The sequence below is a fragment of the Pieris brassicae genome, chromosome 10 (assembly GCF_905147105.1).
Source record: "Pieris brassicae chromosome 10, ilPieBrab1.1, whole genome shotgun sequence".
NCBI classification, from domain to species: Eukaryota; Metazoa; Arthropoda; class Insecta; order Lepidoptera; family Pieridae; genus Pieris; species Pieris brassicae.
This window is the reverse complement of record NC_059674.1, coordinates 8742944-8766691: the sequence shown is the minus strand read 5'-3', so window position 1 is coordinate 8766691 and position 23748 is coordinate 8742944. Positions and strand designations below refer to the sequence as shown.

The window sequence follows — 23748 nt, the reverse complement described above, 5'->3', positions numbered from 1 at the left end:
GGGCCCACTACTTTTCCCAGTGGTTCCATCGAATGCAACGATGTGTAAAGAGGAACGGAGATTACTTCGAAAAACAGTAAAAGATCCTATTATATTTCTATCATCTTCTTCATTCCTTGATATCTGTGTGCCCTTTTAAGTCAAAGGCCTCCTCCAAATCCTGCCACTTCTGTCTCCACTGTGCCACTCTTAGTCACGGTCTGGTATATCTAAATTGTCTTCCTGTTCTGCGTTTATTGTATCTTAGGCACTAGTCAATTACTTATTACCGATACACCCTATGAGGAGGCTTTATTATCAGTATTTCTCGTCCGTTCTTGATTAAAGAACTGGCAGTAAATGGAAGCATAATTTAAATAACATAAGTCACATTCAGCTACCTACGTAAATGATATTTTGATAAAACTTCAACTAAGTTAGACAGACATGTTACTTTCCGATACCTAAATAAATTTGATATCGCAGATGTGTGGTTGTAAAACAAAACCATTGTACGTTTTGTTTAAACCGTCGTGGTAAAACACAACACTAGTTCGATTGTTATTGACCAACCTTTCTAGTCCCCACACGTGTAAACACGAAACAATACTATTATAATCAACTGTTTCAATACATCATTGGTTGAACATTGTCACCGTGTCGTGAATTGGCATTGGGCTATAGTTTCGTCTTTGGTTTTATACCCGCTTCAAATTCTATACATAACTCAGCAGTTATCTAATTACCATAACATGATTATTCGTTAAATAAGCGAGATCCCTATCAATAACATCAAAGATTGTATAGCGTTGTTAATTAAGATGCTGATCTAATTCGCTGCGAAGGCCTGGTTCTCATGGCACTAGGAAATTGAGTACGGATTGCCTCACTTTGTCGATCTTCATTTGATTATATCGGGACGTGGATTTTGTAGAGCGCCTACATTTTATGATATATATAATAATTTAATACAATATGTATAATATAAATTTGATAAGTTATTTCTGTTTAAGTTTTATGTAACGATATTTGTCTATGATTTAAATAAGTAATTTATGCATTCGATTTTTATTTGTACTACGTAAATGTAACCTGAAAATGCATGTTTTACAACTATTATATAATGTTATTTTCGTTCCTAAATCTCCTACTTAAAGAACAATTTTTTGTTCCTTTATGGTGGGTTTTTTTTTTAGTTTTGATTTGCGATCCCGTGACAATCTAATTCTTGAAACTCCTACTCATAAAACTGTATTCTACCACTACTCCTTTACAACTCTTTAAAACTCTTGATAATCTAAAATTCTCGTTCTTGCTCATTTGTCTTTTACTTTGTATTAGCTACTTATATGTTAATCCTAATTCATTAAGATTACCTTGAACTTTTTTATTTTGTTTAAGATTAGTATTTTAAAATATAAAATAGTATCGTGAAATTATTTTTATTACTATAGTTATGCCCTTCTTGCACTTTCTCTCAATAAATATTTCCCTATCATACTATGCCTGGAATAAATAACTGGTTAGCAAAAAGGCCACATTTTGCCTAATAATTTAGGTAACATATTTTAAATGTATGTTTATGATAACAAAGTGTAAATAAATAAAATAATAGCTGGACCCTTAATTTTGTCAAAACTACTAAAAACCAATATTCCAGCAAGAAATTATTTGAGTAAACATACTGAAAATGTTACTTACAAGGCTTAATAAAATCAAATTCAATATGTATTTGAGAAAGAGCTTTTACGATTGAGTTTTGTAATCGATCGCTTGGTATAAAGCCTATTATTGTTAATAAATAATGCGTAATGCGGTCGAAAGGCTTTTATCATTGTTTTTTGTTGATTGATATTAAAAAACGTTGAGTCGTTTAGTAATTTTACCTTAAAGGAAACCTAAAAATAAAAAACACTGAGTAAAAACTAATTCGCAGTTTGAACAAACGTAGATTAAATCTAACTATACTATAGAATACATCTAATTACGATATTTTTTTTGTAGCTAAGCAATTACATCATTATAATTTATTCTGGTACAGAGGGAATGTTTAAGGAATCATATTATTCAAAGTAAGTTGAACGTGTTATTTATTTCGTTCAAGTAACAAACAATTACACTAAAATATTGTTACGAGGAGGAGGAGCTAGGCGATCGGATATAAAATGCCGTAGATTTATTCAAGGGTTTATTTCTTGGTAATCAATGAGGAATTTATGGGCACAAATTAATCGCAGAAATGCACTTATAACACACACAAAAACAGTCACTAATTACTTCACTTATGCACACTTCACACAGTACTTTATCACTTGTAATCACTTTATTCGTACTTTATCACTTCGGTGTTTCTCTCTTGTTATCGCATTCCAAACTAAAGTTCTAGTCGCGTTTTGGCTCGCTTATATATCCCTGGGAATAATTCTAAACAATATTCGGAAACTCTCTAGGCGGGCTTGCTACTGTGTAGCGATTGCACAATTCTAGAACGTCCGCACTATTTGTCTCTTTCGCACGTTACTCCGTCCTTGTCGTATTCTAGAGTGCTCAGTCTAGTTTCGAGAAAGTTCTGATCTTCTCTCGCTCTCTCGTATTATTTCGTCCTTGTCTCACACCTAGAAAGGTGGGTCTAGAATATTCCTTCATCAAAGGGGTATACCTAGGCCTGTAAACGCCTGAAAACGGGTCTCCTGAAAACTGCACCACTCTACTACACATGTTCTGAAACCGACTGAAAAAAGGTTTCAGCTTCCTGAAAACTAGGGTAACATTATGGAAATTACAATTTTCTAATATGTGATTGACCCTCTCCTGAAACTGTCAGAAATCATATTACAGCCTGCTGAAAAGTTCTCTAACTAGTGGAAAAATCTAGAAACATTGCAGTCGACCCGTCTTCGTAACAAATATATATTGTGTAAAATACACAATATTTACTTACATAAAGATTCAAAAATATTTGAAATTAATTTACAATAGTAAAGGGGAAAAAACAATAAAAAATATTCCATGCATTTAACTAAGTTACCGAATTTGGTTGTGTTGTGTGATAGTATACAAGTAGGGTATGTAATAAACACGCGAAGGCGTGTACGTGGGGTGTGACAAGATGCAGGGGATTTTGCTCTATATATTAAATATTCTATATATTAGATATTCTTAATCCTCCGTGACAGCTTAAACAAGTCAAGACTTAAGTATTGATCGTACAACGATGCGGCGCGATACTAATTTTTTTTACATAGTTAGTGTTGATTTGAGGAACGTGTAGCAAACAATATTCATACCAACCAATTATACCATAAAATCCATTAAGCTTCTTTCAAAAAGAAATCTATTAAATTGCGAAATAGTCCAAATATAACAGGAAATGTCATATTTACATCCATATTTTAGCGCTCTTACATGTATTTATGCCCATGTATAAACCTATACTATAACTGAGTTATTTCCATCCACTATTGTGTAGCCAACCGTTGGTGGACTCATAGAAAACCGTTTCACAGAAACTATTTGTCCTAGGTTTCTTACAATCTGTGAAACCTTTCTGTATTTCGCGATTTAGATAGTGACAAGACGGATTTGTTACATTCCGTGTGATACATCTATCGCATTTTCCCGATCCTTGTATGAGATTGGAGTGGTTATCGCTTGTATGCGAAAATCCTTTTTCGTACTTTATTTACTTTTCTTTGGCTCAAAAGTAGGGTTTATTTCAGTGGTAGCTGATTCAAAGAATATTTTTTAGTTACTTTTTTTACGTATGTAATAAAATAATTTGTATTTTTACAATGATGTAGAGCAGTGTTGGCCTAGTGGCTTCAGCGTGCGATTCTCATTCTCCCTGAGGTCGTAGGTTCGATTCCCGGCTGTGCGCCAATGGATTTTCTTTCTATTTGCGCATTTTACATAAGCTCGAACGGTGAAGGAAAATATCGTGAGGAAACCGGCTTGCCTTAGACCCAAAAAGTCGACGGCGTGCACAGAACGCTGATCACCTATTGCCTATTCGATTAAAAAATGATCATGAAACAGATACAGAAATCTGAGGCCCAGACCTAAAAAAGGTTGTTGCGCCATTGATTTTTTTATTGAAATGGCTAAAAAGACATACTTATATTGGAACGTGGCTGGATAACAAAAGTGGACGAACACTCGAAGGTTTTCGTAGACGGATAAATAAAATAAATGTGGACGACAGCGGCAGCGGCAGTGTAACGTGACTGAACGTGATTTCATGGCAATAATGTACAAAATTCTCGTGTCACAATGTTTATTGCCAAACTCCTCCGAAACGGCTCAACAGATTCTTATGAAATGTATGCCCATTCAGTACGTCTGAGAATGTAACCCCTAACTAAGTGTTAATTTTAATATTTTATTTTATGGACAATTTTTTTTTTGTTTTTATTTTTTATGATACAGCATACAAAAATACACACAACCCTTAATTGTCACCCCTCTACGATCAACCCCTATTTTTTATTATAGTTATGTTTATTGAACTAAAAAACATATTTCAAATAAATAATATAGATGCCAAGACTACGTTTGCCAGTCAGCTAATATATAATTAAGATACGAATACAACCGGAATTTAAACTAACCTTAGAAAGAGTAGTAAAAAATATAATCAGGTGGTGACGGGCAACATTATATTTTCTACATGCCCAAATTAACTGGATATAACCAAGAAAATTCTAGAATTTGAAACATGCATGCTAACAAGCTTGCCAATAATAAAAAATATTCTCTGAAATAATTGATAATCCTTAAGGTGAAAATACGGTAAATAGTTATTATAACAACCGCCCTTTATTTAAGCTTCTATGCAAACGTCGTGCCTCTGGCGTCACATTATATAAGTTACGGATATAATCCTACAATCAGACTTTTCATTCCATGTAACGACTCTTGTGGGATTCAACTTCGCGAACACAAAGAAACAAAATGCATTTATAACTTGTGATTAAATAAATACAATGCTTAACAGTTCTTAATATTAGTTTTGTATATCTCTTTTATTTATTACTTGTATAAGTAGTGACTTATATAGTCCGTGATAATCTGTATGAATAAAAATAAAAGGCAAAATATGTTACTCAACGCAAAACTCCAAGTACCAATTCAAGTTATTTTTTTATTTGTTTCAGAATCTCAGAGAAAGGTTGTTATAGATATAGATATTTTAAGGCTTAGTAAAAAAACATATTAAGGCGACTCGAAGTTCGCAGATGCAGCTAAAATAAAAGTTATTAATTACATAGAATGAAATCCTCGATATTAACTGATATAACGATGTAATTAGTTGGCAATAATAATGTTATTTCAATGTAATATTATTAAGAAACTGTTTCACTGATTAACACGCATTTATTTATCACAAATACAAGTTTTTCAGTAATAGTAATAAAAAAAGTAAAAACTTTACTTTGTTTCTTAGTTACGCAGCAATATTCTGAGAGTAATTGTTGCGTACGTAACATATATTTTTTTTAAATTATGAAACTTATTACCTATATCTATGCATATTATCCGTTTTATTGTTAAAAAGAAAAAAAAAGAAAATTTCATCAGATTTAACACATTTTATCTCGAACCCACAGAGCGTAATGTTATATGGGTTGACGGTTAGATTTAGCAAACGCGATCATTTGCCTCGCCATATACCGTATCGCTGGCTCAGCAACTCATAGTCTAGACATAGCGGTTTAATACAGAAAAATAATTTAACAAAATTGAAATTTAATTATTTTAATCGATCTCATTATAAATCTTTCACCTACCATAAATATATGGAGACACAAACTTAATGAATTTTAAACAACTGTATGTTATCTGTAACAAACTGTATGTATTCTTGTCAAAAAAATTATAAAAAGTTCGCTCCACACTAGTCTAACTTTCTCCAAAACGAGTGATTCATAGAAGTATGCGTCGAACGAGATATCTTGCATTACCTAAAATACGTACGAACTACTGCAAAAAAATGTTTACCTACAAACGCGCATAGCTGTATAATAAAGTACCCACAAATATAAAAAAAATATTACTTCTTTCAATTCATTGAAATCGAAGCTAAGTGAATATGTTAGACAAAATTACTTTTAAATTCATTTCTTATAATTAATTTTTATTCATGTCTTTGGTTACTTTTAAGTTTATTGCATGTACGGCTATCGTTTTATTGTGATTATTTTAGGAATGACTACAATGTGTTGTTAAGCTAAAGTACTATTCTCATGTAAGTGACAATTTGTCTTTTTTGAGAAATAAAGTCTTTAAACCTGTATCACTTACCATCAGGTGAGCCTTCTGCCCTTTTGCCCCTGAAACCTAAACTAAAAACTCAATTTGACTTAAAAAAACTATGAGAAAAATAACACCGGTTTATATTGTCTTAATAAGTTTCCTCCTCAAACCGCAAACTGTCTTATCTGCAATCATGATCAATGTCAATGCTTACGAAATGTCAAAAACTGAAATTATCGTATTGACGTACGATTAGTTTACGAAACTATCGTAAAGTTAGGGCTAAGGAATCGAACAACTTAACGTAAGTAATCGTAAGGGAGACTTGTGTTTTATATAACACGCCACAGAGCTATAAGAAAAGAACTATTGATTGGAAAAACTCGAAGAGAAAAGTTTAAAATCTAAGTTTCCCATGGACGTACCAACTTTCAACCGAGTTCGTTTAAAATTCATTTTTAATATAAAAGCAAGAAGGCTTATTTATATGTGAAGTGTACTAGAAACTTTGTACAGCACGTAGGCGAATTTTTTAACAATCTTTACTAGGTGCCTTCTAATTCTTAATATATAATACCTATCTTTAATTAGTACTCTGTTAAAAGATTTTTTGAAATCGGTCCAGTATTGTTTATGTTTATTTGTTACTAAAACACAAATCTTTTATTTTCTCCTTGCAATATTAATGTTAATATATTACTATATCAGTATTGCAAAACGAGTGATTTAAAAAGTTTTAACTGTATTTGTTATAGTTACCCAAGTCTTTATAAATGTGGACTTCATTCTTCTTTTAATTTGTGTTTTGACAAAAACGTTTGGATATTTTAATTTACTAAGAAACATAACTCAGATACCCGGGGGTTAGTACTTTAACATATTTCATACCTCAAAATACTGTATGCAATAACTATAATATAATACTGTAATAATAAATAATATATTAAAAAAAAGAAACTAGAATTGTTCAAAATTCTAACCTTTTGTTCTTTGAACATTGTACCTTTGTACCCGGTAACATATGTCGCTTCCCTAAAAAGATGTAATTTATGAAACCTCAACGACCACTGTAGATATCAAACATATATAAAGTTCTGTCTGTAAGACATTTTATTTATTCAGTATCTGTTAAATGAATTGTAAAACAATAAATCAATTTAAATTAAAGCACAAGAACATTTTTTTAATATCTCTCGTTTTGTTCTAACGAAATATTAGGTCCTTTCCATGCCTATTAGACCTCAAATATCTCATCTTTGAATTGGAACTCCAAATTAATTTTTAACAACTATTTACTCGTGCATTTGTTTCTCGTAAACCATGAATCATTTCATTTTCCCGTTGTCTTGCGTATTTATAAAATGGAAAATATGAAATATGTATTTATGAGTACGAGTTCCACTTCGGTACCCGTGATGCAGAAACGGCTCGAAATTTCGACCTGCAGAACAAGCCTCGTGGATGACCGGTGAGCAAAGTTGATAACGCAAAATTGAAGGCTATAGTGGAAGCTGATCCATCGAAACTACTTGTGAGTAAGCTGCAGGATACGGTGTTAGTGATAAAACTGTATTATTCCACTTGAAGCAAATTGTGAAGGGAAATAGCTTGAAAACTGGGTACCTCACGAATTGAGTGAAGCAAGTGATCAAAGCGCGTTGACTGCGTAACACACATTACTCAACTGGCACAATAATGAAGGTATTTTAAATTGAATTATTACCTGTAATGAAAAGTGAACCCTGTACGATAATCGGAAGCACTCATCGCAATGTGAGAACCCAGCCGAACCAGAAAATCGTGCCCCAAGCGAAAATCGACTCCGAAAAAGTACTATAACTTTCTTAAATTTGGGCAGACGATTACGGCTATGTCTTTTGTCAGTAACTGCAAACCATTGTGGAAAAGCTAGCTGCTGAACAACCAAGGCCGGTCAATCGCTGTAGGCCACTGCTGCTTCACGACAAAGCTAGGCCACACACTACACAATGGACTGATAGCATTAGTGGAGCTTCAATTGAATTGTCTAAGACATCCACCGTACTCCCCGAACCTGGCTCCAACTGATTACCATTTTTTTCGGAATTTAGATAAATCCTTGCAGGATAAAAGAATCAACTCTGATAGTCGAAACCGCCTTCAGTGATTTAATTGATTCCCGATCGAATGTTTTTTTAGTAAAGGGATCAAGGAACTACCTATAAGATGGCAGTGCACAGAAAATCTTGTTTTTCCTATAGCGCCAATCTCATATGTATTTATTCATTATGATAGTTTAACATTAGTTTACTCACTTATAGACGAAAACGATATATTCCCAAAGGCAAAGGTGGTTTACGTTAATAAATTGAATAACTTCAGTATAATAATTTTTAAAACGTTACTTACTATACGTAACGTGACGTATAACACTCGTGATTCGTATATTTAAATGAAATGCAAATCATGAAGACATTTATTGAATTTTACAAATGCAATTTACACAGAATTATTAGCCAGAGAGCGCCGTACATTCATAAAAACAACAAAAGAAATCGAATAATCAATAAAGATATCTTCTTACATATAAAGACGAAATTTTTTATATTAATAGCTAGACATTAATTAGACTTACAAAGCTAATTTATAATTTGCGTCTCACAATTTAATGAGTACCTATAAGTTAGACTTAAAGTCGCAAATCCTAAAAGAACCGCAGCTGTGGAAAAAATCACTGTCATTTCTCTTTAGGAGCTCAGATCTGGAACAAACGATAAAAGTCGCTTTTAACATCAGAACGGTGACGCAAATTACATACGGTACCCTAAAGAAGATCGCTGACGTCGCGGCACGTGTATGATCAATGTGCCGGCTTCGAGGAATCATTCTGCTGTTTCAACATTCACCGCATTTTATTAATTATAATTCAATAAAATATGTTAGCATTATATTCGTATCTAGCATCGATAACGGATGTAGTTTTTGTAAACTAATTATAAGTTAATTAATAAAGTAGTTATATAATTATTGGTTTTTTTTGGGAGTCCGGGCTGTCGAATTCGTAATTGGCGCAGTCGGTAGGATAGTTTCGGGGCTACTACGATCGTTATAAAGAAGATATCCGGGGTCTAGATTCGACACCGCGCGCAGTCGTTCTAGCTGTCGCTCTCAAGCGTTCACCGAAGCATCAAAGATCTCTAAGAAGCAGCCGGGGCGTACTCAAACTTCAGTGCAACTCAAAGAAAACCAGGGAAGTCGACGAGTTATGTGAGTACATTGAATCATTTTTCCATCAGTGTTGCTTTCTCCTCGTCACAATTTTCCATCCTATGAAAAATAGTCCTGTGTCCTCCAGGCATAAAATTCGTAGGGGTAGTTTAGTAGACTTGAATCGTCAATTAAGTGAAGGCTCGAATCGCCCTTCAGTAGGTTTAAATAATTTTCCTGAGAGCTTGAATTGCCCTCAAAGTTTAAAGTTAAATTTAAGTAATTTAGAATATAAAATGGATCCTGATACAGTGTATAAGGCCCTTCGCCCAGTTCCTGAATTTGATGGGAACCCACATATTCTTCCTAGATTTATTAGAATTTGTGATCAGATCGTAATTCAATGCGTGAAAGATGAGTTAGGATATGAATTATCGAATTTATGTGTTATCAATGGCATCTTAAACAAAATTACTGGTCCAGCAGCTCGTACAATAAACTCAAACGGAATTCCTGAAAATTGGTTAGGAATTAGGAATACATTAATTAATAATTTTTCTGACCAAAGGGATGAGACCGCTCTTTACAATGACTTAGCATTAGCGACACAATCTAGCGAGACTCCGCAGGAATTTTATGACAAATGCCAAAATCTTTTTAGCACTATAATGTCTTATGTATCGTTACACGAGACATTAGAGACAACTATAGAAGCTAAAAGAGTTTTATATCGTAAGTTAACTTTACAAGCATTTGTAAGAGGTTTAAAAGATCCTCTCGGGTCCCGTATAAGATGTATGAGACCTGAAACAGTTGAGAAGGCTTTGGAATTTGTTCAAGATGAACTTAATGTCATGTATTTGCAACAGCGAAATAATTTAGCAACAGATCTAAGAAAACCATCATCATCATTGACACCACACAACCCACACCAACAACTTACACAGCCTAGATTTCCTCCTATAAATAATAATTTAAATCCTTCTAAATTTTTACCAGGACCAGGTTGGCAAAAACCTAATTTTAATCCTCAATTTAATAATCATCAGCGCATGCCTATGCATCCAACACGTACTCAGCAAATTTTCCGAGCACCGTTGCCTAACCATAACAGTGGTTTTAGGATACCTTACAGATATCCTTCACAAAATAATTCTGGCCCTAAGCCTATGAGTGGGGTGAGTCATTTTGTGACAAAACCATTACCACCTAAAATTCCTGGTCATGATTGGCAGAAATTTGGCAATCCTCCTCCATCGAATTACTTTAAGTCCAGAGAAATTAATTTTAATGAATTTTATGATTATGATGACTATGAATACGATAATAATTATGTTGACTATAATTATTGTAACACTGATTATGACTATAATGACCAATACGTTAATTGTGACTATGACTATAATGAGTACTATGAACTTCGAGACTTACCAGAAGTAGAGGATGTTCGCTATGATATACCTAGTATTAGTAAAACCAGTAGAGATATTCAACCGAAACATTCCAATGGTAAAAAAGGTCAGGATTTTCAACAGAGCCAACAAAAATCCGCACCAGAATAGAGTTAAATATACAGTCAAAAAAAGAATTACCTTACATTAAAATTAATAATCCACCATTAAAATTTCTTATTGATACAGGAGCAAATCAATCATTTATAAGCCCTGAAGCAGTGGATAAGTATTTTCATAATATTCCGAAAACTTATGATCCTTTTGAAGTAACTAATTCTAGAGTAACAAGCATTCATGAACATTCAATATCTATTCCTAGTTTTTCTGAATTTAATGATTGTAAAAATATTAAACTATTTATCTATAAATTTCATAATTATTTTGATGGTTTAATAGGGTTAGATTTGTTAGAAAATTGTAGAATTGATTTCAGAGATGATGTATTAATTACTGAGAATGCAAAAATTCCTTTACTACGTTATCAATGTAAGAAATACAAAGATCAGATAATACCAGCAAAATCATCTCGTTTAGTTGGTATTCCGATACATAATGACGATGGTGACGTATTTATACCAGAACAATTAATAAGTAATTGTATTATCCATGAATGTATTACTAATGTGACTGATCAGACTGGTATAGTAGAAGTCGAAAACATGACGGACGAAGACACAGTTATTCCAATTGACAGACCATTACAACTTGACTTATTTAACTTTGAAAGTTCTTACAGTGAACCAGACTCAGACAGAGTAAACCAAGTTTTAGACAGACTTAGAACTGACCATTTGAATAGCGAAGAACGAGTAAATTTAGAAACTCTTTGCAAGCGCTACGCTGATATATTTTACATTGAAGGTGAACCACTAACTTTCACTAATAAAATCAAACATAGCATTAGGACTTATGACGAAACCCCAGTATACACCAAAAGTTATCGATATCCTTTTGTACACCGTCAAGAAGTTAGGGAACAGATAGGTAAAATGCTTGAACAAGGTATCATACGACCCTCTGACTCTGCTTGGAGCTCACCCATTTGGGTAGTCCCAAAGAAAGCTGATGCTTCTGGTAGACAGAAATGGCGACTTGTAGTTGACTTTAGAAAGTTAAATGACAAGACTATTGACGATAAATACCCAATACCAAATATCACGGACGTTTTAGATAAATTAGGTAGATGTCAGTATTTCACGACTCTTGACCTTGCATCTGGCTTTTACCAAGTCGAAATGAATCCCGAAGACATATCGAAGACCGCATTTAACGTAGAACACGGTCATTTTGAATTTCTACGTATGCCAATGGGACTTAAGAATTCACCTTCGACATTTTAGCGTGCAATGGATAACATCCTTAAGGGTTTACAAAATGAGATATGTCTAGTGTATCTTGATGACATCATAGTCTTTAGTACATCTTTGCAAGAACACATAATTAATTTAGAAAAAGTATTTGATAGATTGAGAGACTCCAATTTCAAGATCCAGATGGACAAATCTGAATTTTTGAAACTTGAAACAGCTTACCTTGGTCATATTATCAGTAATGAAGGTATTAAACCGAATCCTGATAAAATTAGAGCCATAGAAAAGTATCCTTTACCTAAAACAACAAAAGAAATTAAACAATTTTTAGGACTATTAGGTTATTATAGGAAATTCATACCTGATTTTGCACGACTGACGAAACCAATGACAAAATGTCTTAAAAAGACTAACAAAATAACTTTAGATTCTGAATATATAAAATGTTTTGAGAAATGCAAATCCTTATTAACTAACGATCCTATACTACAATATCCTGACTTCAATAAAGAGTTCATTCTGACAACAGACGCCTCCAACGTAGCTTTAGGAGCAGTACTCTCACAAGGCACAGTAGGCTATGACAAACCGATCTGCTATGCTTCTAGAACATTAAGTGATAGTGAATCAAATTACAGTACAATTGAGAAAGAACTTTTGGCAATAGTATGGGCAACTAAGTATTTTAGACCCTATTTGTTTGGTAGGAAATTCAAAATTATAACTGACCATAAACCACTCCAGTGGATTATGAATTTGAAGGAACCGAACTCGAGACTGACACGATGGCGACTAAAATTGAGTGAATTTGACTATACTGTGATTTATAAAAAAGGAAAGTTTAATACTAACGCTGACGCTTTATCCCGTGTACAAATTAATAATGAGGAAATAGAATCACTTCTCAAAGAATGTGGTATAGATGTGTCTGTAAGACCTGAACCACCAGGATCTACTACTGCAACAGCACATACATCCGCTGAAAATCCTATTCTTGAAATACCCATCACAGATGAACCTCTGAACAAATTCCATAGACAGGTTTGCTTGACTATAGTAGGTGACATTAAAAGAAGACCGCATGTAACTAAACCTTTTGATACTCACACACGTACACATATACAAGTTTCAGAATCTTCATTAGAACAAGACGTTATAAATGCAGTAAAAGAATTCATCAATCCTAAAATAAAGACTGCCATTAAAATAACTCCACCATTGGGTATGTATTCGTTAATTCCAATTTTACAAAATAACTTTAAATGTAATTCTATGCATCTGGTTTTAGTAAAAACCGAGCTAGAAGATGTTAAGGAGTACTTACGGCAGCAAGAAATAATTAAACACTATCATGAAGGAAAAACTAACCATAGAGGCATCAATGAATGTTATTTAGCCTTGTCACGTCGTTATTACTGGCCTAAAATGAGGGAAGAAATTACTAAATACATAAATGAATGTACAATTTGCGGACAGACTAAATATGACAGAAACCCAATTAGACCACAGTTTAACATAGTACCACCTGCAACAAAGCCCTTTGAGATAGTTCATATGGACCTATTCACAGCGCAAGCTGAAAAATACCTTACCTTTGTAGATTCCTTCTCAAAATACGGCCAAGCATACCACTTACGAGATGGTACAGCTATAAGTATCATCCAAGGTCTATTAAATTTCAGCACTCATCATGGACTACCTTTGACTATTGTGACAGATAACGGGACTGAGTTCACTAATCAACTCTTTGCAGAATTTGTTAGGCTACATAAAATTAATCATCATAGAACACTAGCTCATTCGCCTAATGACAACGGAATTATTGAAAGATTCCATTCCTCCTTACTAGAGCACCTTCGTATCCTTCACCTGAAAAATAAAGATGAGCCTGCAATAAATCAAATACCTTATGCAATCCTAGCTTATAACAGTTCAGTACATAGTTTCACCAAATGTAGACCACACGATATAATTAGAGGTCATTTTGATCCTAGAGACCCTTTAGATCTTAATTTAGCCGAACACCTTATGCAACAGTACATTATAACGCATAGAGACCAAATGAAGACAGTATATGAAATAATTAATGAAGCTACAACTATTGACCGTACGAATTTAATGACTAATAGAAATAAAAATCGTGAGCCAGAAACTGAATATGTACCCGATCAGCAAGTTTTTATTAAGAACCCCCTAGCTAGTAGACAGAAGTTAGCACCGCGATACACTCACGACACAGTCCTTGCAGACCTTCCCATACACATTTACACTTCGAAGAAAAAGGGACCTATTGCTAAATGTCGTTTGAAACGAGTACCAAAGTCATCGAAATTGTTACAGGTACCGACTAATACTGATACTGACAATGACGAAGGCAGCAGACATAAAACTTGAGACTCTTGACAATGGACCTGGACTTTTACCTTTTAAACTTGGTCAAGCTAAGTTAATATCCCATTATCATACCTTTATACAATATTTAGAACTTTCGGAAAAACTAGAAAATCGTATTAATTCTATAAATGAACAGTTAGACTATTTTAAAATTCAACTAGACAATACTACTTTGCCTATATATGAAATTCAGATTGATTATCTTTATACTAAATTGTCAAAAATAGATTCTCAATTAAAAACTTTGGAACCTTCTAGGGTAAAAAGAGGACTTATTAATGGATTAGGATCACTAATTAAAGGTCTTACAGGAAACTTGGATCATGCAGATGCTGAAAGATTTAATAAAGCTATACAATTGTTAGAAGCAAATGAAAATAAATTAGTTTCGGAGTTAAATAACCATATCAGTATTAATAAAAATTGGACGAGCCAATATTCGCAACTTATTAGTAATTTAGCTGAAAACCAAATTAAAATTAATGAAACATTGCGATTAGTTGTGGATAAGCATTATTTTTTGGAAGCTAAGTTTGCTAAATTCGCTCAATTATTAGATATTATTACTGAAAATACAGATGATTTATATTTAGAGTTAATCAGAATAGAGAATATCTTAGGATTTATACGTGCAGCGAGCACGCATCATAGTATGATAAGCATAGATAACTTAGAATATATGATTAGTAGATTAAGAGAAATATATAGTAATAATGAAATTTTAGATATTGATTTGAGAGAATATTATAATCTTATAAAACCAGGTAGTTATTTTATAGGTAAGAGAATTGTTATAATTTTTAGAATTCCTATAATATCTAAAGATAGTTACGACTTATTTAGGCTTTCCATTGTTCCTAATAAATTCCGCCAGACCTTTATACCTATACATCCTTTCATAGCAACCAATGGGAAATTTTTCATGTACTTGCAAACCGAATGCCCGAAGATTGGCGAATACCTTCTCTGTGAGGAAAGTTCAAATTATTATCAGCCACGAGAGCACGCAGATTGTATCCAGAGTATCATCATTCATCAATCTTTAGATAAATCATGTAGCCCCACTGAAGTCTCCATCACAAGACAAGCTATGGAACAACTAGATGATAGACACTATACTATTGTCTTCCCAAAGCCTACGAAAGTCGAACTTCGATGTGAACGGCGCGAATATGTATCTTTATCTGGCAGCTACCTAGCAACCATTCCCCATGAATGTTCACTACGAACAGATATCTTTAAGATAACCAATAGTGAAGATAAAGTCAAGGGACAGCCGCTGAAGATTACCGAGATACAAAGTAATTTCACTGAAATTCAAAATGATGAGATTCCACATATTACTCTAAATTCTTTAAATCTCGATAAATTACATCACCTGGAAAATAGAATTATGCTACAGAATCCCATACGTCTTGCCCGCTTTGATTCTTCACTATACCATACAACGTTGCCTCTCTATGCACTTGTATCTGGTATAGTTATAATTTTCCTTGTCTATATTCTCCGACGATACCTACGAAAGAACCTTATTACACCAGAAGGAGAACCAAGAAGCAACCCTATATATGCTGTTCCTGATTGTTCTGAAAACCCTGGAGTACCAGCAACTTTTTCCCTCAAAGTGCTCAAATAGTTGCTGTTCTGAGGATGGAGGAATTACATACGGTACCCTAAAGAAGATCGCTGACGTCGCGGCACGTGTATGATCAATGTGCCGGCTTCGAGGAATCATTCTGCTGTTTCAACATTCACCGCATTTTATTAATTATAATTCAATAAAATATGTTAGCATTATATTCGTATCTAGCATCGATAACGGATGTAGTTTTTGTAAACTAATTATAAGTTAATTAATAAAGTAGTTATATAATTATTGTTTTTTTTTGGGAGTCCGGGCTGTCGAATTCGTAATTCGCACTTCATGCTATTTGCTGGTACCCGGTACATCAAACTGTCTAGTCTGGCTTCAACTTCCTAGGTTGAAAAGTTTGTTTCAATTAAATGTATAAAATCCAAAAAACAACTTCATTATTGGCTATATATAGAAAGGTAAACAGTGAAGAAACCACATGCTGGTTTCTTTAGAGCTCATAAATCGACTTGTGTCAGGCAAAGAAGATTGATCACTACTTTTCTTAGTAAAAAATTATAAGACGTACGTGAGAGGTTTGAAATGAGGAGATGTAAGAGTATGGAGTTAGGCCTATACAGATTAAACAGGGATATACATGTAAAAGTTAAAAAGTGAAATTGTAGATAAGTCAAAAAAAAAATTATTATCAAAATATGTCTATTCGGACATTTTTGACGGAAATCCTTATGAGATGGTAGACAATGAAAATATATATTTTTGTAATAATTTCTTAACGTTTCTACAGAATCGATTATATTAACGACACATTTGAACGCATAAGCTGTGTAAAAATACGTTACAAAATAACCGACAAAGAATCAATATTGTAAATGGAGTTGCCAAATACAGGAGCTCACGTGGAGATGGGCCAAGTTAAAGAATACAACGGAAAGACATTATAAATAATGAACGGAATATTTCAGTTCAATATTTTATATTGCGCCTTCAATGGAAACTTCTTTTATTTAGAATTATTTACTAAATTGTGTTAATAATTATTACAAAAGCAATTACAATAGAGATGTAAATTATTTAAATACTTTCAAAACTTTTTGAATACTAAATGAAATTATATAATATATATGCGATGCAAAGTCATCAGTATAATTATAAAGTATAATATATACTGATGTATAATATAAACTCATAAATCAAACACAGAAGAATATCTTTCACTAAAAACATCCACCAATATTATTCGAGGGCAATATTAGGTCAGTCCAACGCAAAATAACATGGTATTATGCGGGTCCGTTCCGGTTGCTATATTATTTGGGCCCAGGTGCTATTTATCGGACCGATTCGGTTTGTTTTTTCATCTGTCAGGTGCTGAAAGGCTTTTGGGGATGTTCAAAATGACAGGTATGAAAACACTGAAATTGTGAAATTGTTTTTGTATTGAATTATTATTTGATGACTTCACTGATAAACAATTTTTAAGTTTATATAAAAAATGGTGGTAATTCTATGAAAATAGTAATTCTGGCTGCTTAGAAATATGTTTTCTTTTTAATTTTCGAAATTTGAATTGAAGTATGTCTATCGAAACTGCGCAGTTAGTTGTGGTGGTAATTTTAAAACGTTGCGTTCGTTTAGTTGCAGTTACGACTTTTTGGAGATCTTAGAGCCGAATATAGACAACATCACAGAGCATGAAGATTGGTTCGGAACTGAACATCACTCTTACAACTCGGAAAATGAGGTAATTATAATGTTTCGTTATTCAAATTTCCATTTTCAGTACCCATTTAATTTAATGAAGGCTTTGTTTTCATTCCTTAAAAATCGATAGGACAACAGACGTGACAACCTAAGAAGGAAAATTAACTTCATTTATCGTAAATATCAAGACAAAAATTTACGTCAAATACTTTGATTTAACTCAAAATATACATTATTTACAATTTTCTTAACCTACATAACAATATTTAAAAATTAATAAATAGTAATTCAAAAGTTTAGTCCCTGTGGCAGCGTTCTTACAACGCTGGCAGTATTTCCTTTCTGTATTGCCTACATCTTTAAGCAGGGAAAGCACCAGGTCTGGGGTCATCGGTTCTTTCTACCAGGCGCCAACTTAAATCTTAAAAAAAAAACAAAACACAAATACTCAAAATTATTTTATGTTTGTCAAATTTGAATGTAGAATTTGATTAATGTAATACATATGTAGCTCACTTACTTATCATAAATTCCAATGTCATATAAACATGTTTTTTTTTCTTTTTCGTGTTACCTAGTGTTAAGGATCACCATTTATAAAAAGATAACATCCTAACTAATTTTGCAACAAAAGTTTCTTTGCAATATGTCTCATCTATAAAAATACAATATTGAAACAACCAATCTCTATCACTAAAATTGTTTTTTAATATCAATTCAAATCTAAGGAACTCTTTTAAAATAGCCTTTTTACATTAAATTGAATGGCGATCAAAGTCCGCTAATATTTCCTGAGAGCAACCCCGTGGGCGATTTATGAAATGCTCAGTACTTTAATGTGTAATTGACCTGTCAGAACCACGCCTGTTATTAGATTCGGGCTTTATACTAACCTTATTAGCATATTATAAGGCTGTATATGTATTAAATTTTAGAAGTCTTAGTTTAGGTTTCACAAGTTTTTTTTAAACTGAGAAAGGTTAGCCAACCTAACAATTCTCAACCCTCAGTTCGAGTGATCGAAACCTAATTTATTTATGAAAATTAGCTTCCTCACGATGTGTATGTCACACATGCTAATTATTACGAAGTAAATGTGTATATCTCATAAATGTAATTGCATATTTCGTTATGTATTATAATGATAATAAATCCCGTACATACATACATACAACGTGTAGGGGACACGGGAAAGGCCGTCCAGCATTTTCCAAATATGTCTATCCATGGCTTTCTCTCTCCCTTCACTTTCTGCTTTTCTGTATCTGTATCGTTTCTGTATATTTTATCCACCTTTAGGACACCCTCCTCTTATCCCCTTGGTCCGTTCTAAATATTTTTATTTACGGAAATATTTAAAATTCTAGGTGTTTGAAGAACTAGAGACGCTGATCCCAGAATCTGACTCAATTAGCGCTGGCTGGTCACGTGATTCCGCAGTTCGCCGGCGCCGCCTCTGCGGGGACTGGGGTGGAAAACTGAAACTCTTGCGCTATCAGTCACGGGGCCACATTTTACGAATTCGCTTTAGATCCGACCATTCAAGACACTATGCTGGATACCGGGCTAAAGTGACGTTAGCAGACTGTGAGTACTTGTGATTTTATTACTACAATCAGTACTTATTTCTTAAGAATAACTGATTATCGCGATGTATGACTGACATATCATACTTAATAACTTAGTCTCGAATTTGAGTCTTATGGTAAGAATAGTTCTGTATATACATACGATAGTGTCGAATAAAAAAATAATAAGTAGTTAATGTAGGTAACTAATCAAAATAAAGCAAAATTTTACCAAAGTAGTTTTCATTTAATTAGTATTGGTCCTAATAAAGAAAAAGACACATGAATGATTAACGACTGTCATATTTTGGTTCATCTGAGCGGTAATAGAACGAATTTTTATACAAATTGAATGAACGAATTCCGATTACCGCTAACATTAATTATCTCATTTGTTCGATGTCATGATACTAATAAGTGATGTATCTAAGTTGTAGGTTGTCAATAGGCTCACAATAAGAACTCATTGTAGGCCCCATAACTGGCAAAACTTCGGGTAACGACGATCTATACGACAAATATAATCAAATTTGCTAAAACAATGTGATCTCTGTATGTATTGGCGTTATAATGTTTTTATAAAACTTATCTATATAAAAATTAATTGCTGTTAAAAGAACAAACTTTTACTAAAACTGGAGAATGGCGGGATCGATTAGGCTAATATGAAAATATTTTTGGAAGTTCAGTCAGAAAATAAATCCGACAATTGAATTTTCCAATAAAAACTGTTACTGACTGAATATTTACGTTACTTAAATATTTAACATCTTTTAAATATTATTTCATCTTTCGATAGTATTCCATTTATCTTTTCAAATATTATATAGGTGTTTCTGAGAACTACGAAGTTGCGTTGACCATTCAAACTGGTGTCTTTGTGTTTGCAGTTGTAACACGTACTCTATTGTAACTGAGTTTATTTTATCATCGAGCTCGTCCTAGTTTTAATTAAATTTAAACTTTTTGAATATTCACGCTCCAACTCGCGCGCGAGTTTAGTCATTATTTCGGTGATATGGTATATTTATTCATGTGTGGAACTAATGTGTAACTAACTATCGACGCTTGATTTTGTGGTGTAAGGATGGTAGAAAAGGAGGATCCCCGACCAATTGTAAATGTTTTAATATTTAAAAGTTTTTTTTACCTATTACGATGCAAAAGGGCTATGAAATGCTCTGAATTACGTTTATATTGGACGTATAAACAGTTGTAGTGTAGTGTAGTTGTTTTAGCATAGCATTGATGACTCAAAAGTCATTGAGATCAGAATAGCTGCTGCGAGCTTGAAGATCTAACGCGACAAATCACAGATTTTTTTAAATATATTTTTGATGACAAGAAGATAAGACCTTTTGTTTATCTGTCTAAAATACCAATATGGTATTTGGCCGAGAATGGAACCTTATGATACAAAACATCGATTGAGCATTCCCAACAAACTTGATCCAAGATATGGGCTGAAATAAAAACAGCATAATATTATGCCCCGGGAGGTAGAACTTCACTTCGAAATGTAATTATAAAGAACATGGTTGTGAAGTGAATTTGTAGTGCTTGTTAGCCCGTTTCATTCATTCGAGCATGTTATGTGTAGCATCCGAATTTGCAGAGAATTTTCTTTCTGAAATTCAATTTATACTGTTTCGTATATTCGCTATTGATGACATGATGACATTTCCAAATTATCGTGGTGATTTCGAAACTGACTATTGATTTAATCTTCATTAGCTAGTTACAACTAAAGTGGAAATGGGCCGGTCACATTGCCCGCGTTTGTGATGACAGATATACTTACTTGACAAAAAGATACTTACTTGGAATGTCCCAGTTGTAAGAAAGAAGAGAGGACGCCTACGACAAACCTGGGAAGATTAAATAAAAGAGATTGCGTTGAAATATTGGAAAATGGTTGCGAAGATGTGAGATAACGGAAGAAGGCATTGCAGAATTTGGAGAAGGCCTCCGTCGGAGGTTGTGTACATATATTAAATATTGTAACATAGACTTAATGTAATCCTTATAGCTCTCGAATATAGGTTGTTTTAATTTTATATTTATTAGTTATAACTAGTATTTAATACTTTACATAAAAAATCTCATGGGTGTATGAAAGTAAAAAATAAAATAATATTTTATTCGCGATACTTGTATTACATTATTTATTGACTAGAATATATACGACTATCATATATTTACAAAAATAATTACAAAACTATATACGGAATTTAATGTTTCTCTATCACGATCATTAATTTATTTTTAATATATTAAAATACAACAAATTAATCCCTTTTTTATAATATAAGTTACAATCTATATATTCTGAGTGAACAAAAAATGTAAAAAAATCAATTCTTTCAAAATAGAGAAGGAAAAAAAATAACTACATAATAGTAATTACTTATTTAAATTTAAAAAAATATTTTTTTTTTGATCCCGCCATCGTTTATTTCGGTGTATTCACGAAGAATTTGCAAGAGCGGTACCTGAACTTCTAGGATGTTTTTATAGACGTAATTTGGAAGATTATCTTGATTTAAACCTTCGGAATGAATAATGGACGACTGTGGTAATGTACTGTAAGAAGTTACTCTTCCGTATTTGACCATTTAACAGTTTATAGTAGTAGTTTAACGTCGGTTAGTAAACTCCGACTGTACAGTGAGATCATTTTAAATTTTCCAAGTCGCTGATGAGATGAGAGAATTCTGTACTAATGCAAGGTGTTATGAATGATCTTTGAATAATTTCCATGCGTAAAGAAAATATTTACTTAATCAAAACTTTTGACTTAAATGTTTAATAATAAAGAAAAAAAACCCAATTTCTTTTCTATATTTCTTAACCACTTTCAGCAGTCCTATGATCTATTCTTAGTAATCTTCTGCATTTAATAATATTCAGGACGAATAATTTTCAGTAAAAAACAGACAATATATTTTATGCCGACGCGATGTTGTCATAAAGCCATTAAAATTCTCTTTTTCATGCAAATACAAACCAATTCCGAATGGAAAATATTAATTGACAAATGTGATTTATGAATTTTCAATCAGTGCTATTTTATTAAGTCAATGTGTTTTATAGGAATTGCTATATTAAAGGATTCGATCGATATTATGTAATACATCTTGCAAAATGTATTTGCGTGAGTTTTTCCTTTGAGGAAAATTGTTAAGTGCCATCAGGCAGTAAACATTCCTTTTTAACAAAAAGGAAATGTTTTTACACTACGACTAGTTAAATCACGATTATAAACGATTTATGTGAATCTGTTAGCTAAAAGCTGTAGAAATATTCATAGTATCCAAATGTCATTTTATATAGTAGTGTAGTTTATTTTATTTTTTATTTAGAAAACTTTACAACTTACCTTAACATAATTTTTTTTTTTCAAATCACAACGCCAATTACGTTATACAGACTAAACAACAATATTACAGAGCGAATGCGTGTAGGGTATAAAAAATACTACGACTACTGCTATGCTTATCGTTAACTTTATTTTCAATTAATTTCTTTCTTCGTCTAATAAATTATCTTTCTTATTTATAACAATAAATCATTCTAATTATTGTACTCTTTTAATTAAAGCGGTCATTCGTCTGTTCCTGTCAAATTCTGTTTCCGTTCTGTTCTGTGATGAAAAAATTAGTACTTAGTTAATACGGTGCAAATCGACTAATTCAGTTTTGACGAAAAATACTATATATTCTTTAAAATATAAACAACCACTTTCAACTGGTATCATCTTAAGAGGATATAAAATTGATGGTCAAAGTTTTAACATTTATTTTTTTCTCAATTCTAGTTCATTTAATTAAGTATCTACTTCCACAGCTCAGGACATAGATGCTTGGTTTTTAAACTGCCACGACCTAGGTGTTATCCACAGAAAATATTTTCTTCGCTTTGGTAGGCACAGAAGATTGATCTTACTCACAAGTACCAAAAATAATTGAATAATTCAAATCTACCATTAACACCAAACCTTTTGGGTTACATACAAAAACTATCTTAAAATATTGTATAAAATGCCATTAATTAGTCATACAGTGTAGGGCTATTGAGTGGATGGTTCACACTTCAACATCGCTCGACTTATCTTCAAGTAATCCTCTTATGATCCCACTTCACCAAAATGCTTTTATCAAAAATTACATTTCATCCAATTCGTATTTGTTTTACGAACTGTTAAAGTGTTTCTTACCTTTGTAATTAAGTCTTTTTATTACAGTCTTAATCCATATTAATTTAATAGGTATGGGAGCGTACGCGTACGTATACTTCTTTAACAGATA

General features: G+C 32.8%; 1 protein-coding gene across 1 annotated transcript in view; it reads left to right on the top strand.

The window, feature by feature from the left end:
• The window catches only part of LOC123714963, a 175332-nt gene that overhangs the window by 132278 nt on the left and 19306 nt on the right, over nucleotides 1-23748 (top strand). Inside the window, exons 9-10 of the mRNA XM_045669677.1 lie at nucleotides 17808-17913; nucleotides 19241-19460. Of these exons, the coding sequence (XP_045525633.1) occupies nucleotides 17808-17913; nucleotides 19241-19460 (326 nt within the window). The remainder of the gene's footprint in view (nucleotides 1-17807; nucleotides 17914-19240; nucleotides 19461-23748) is intronic.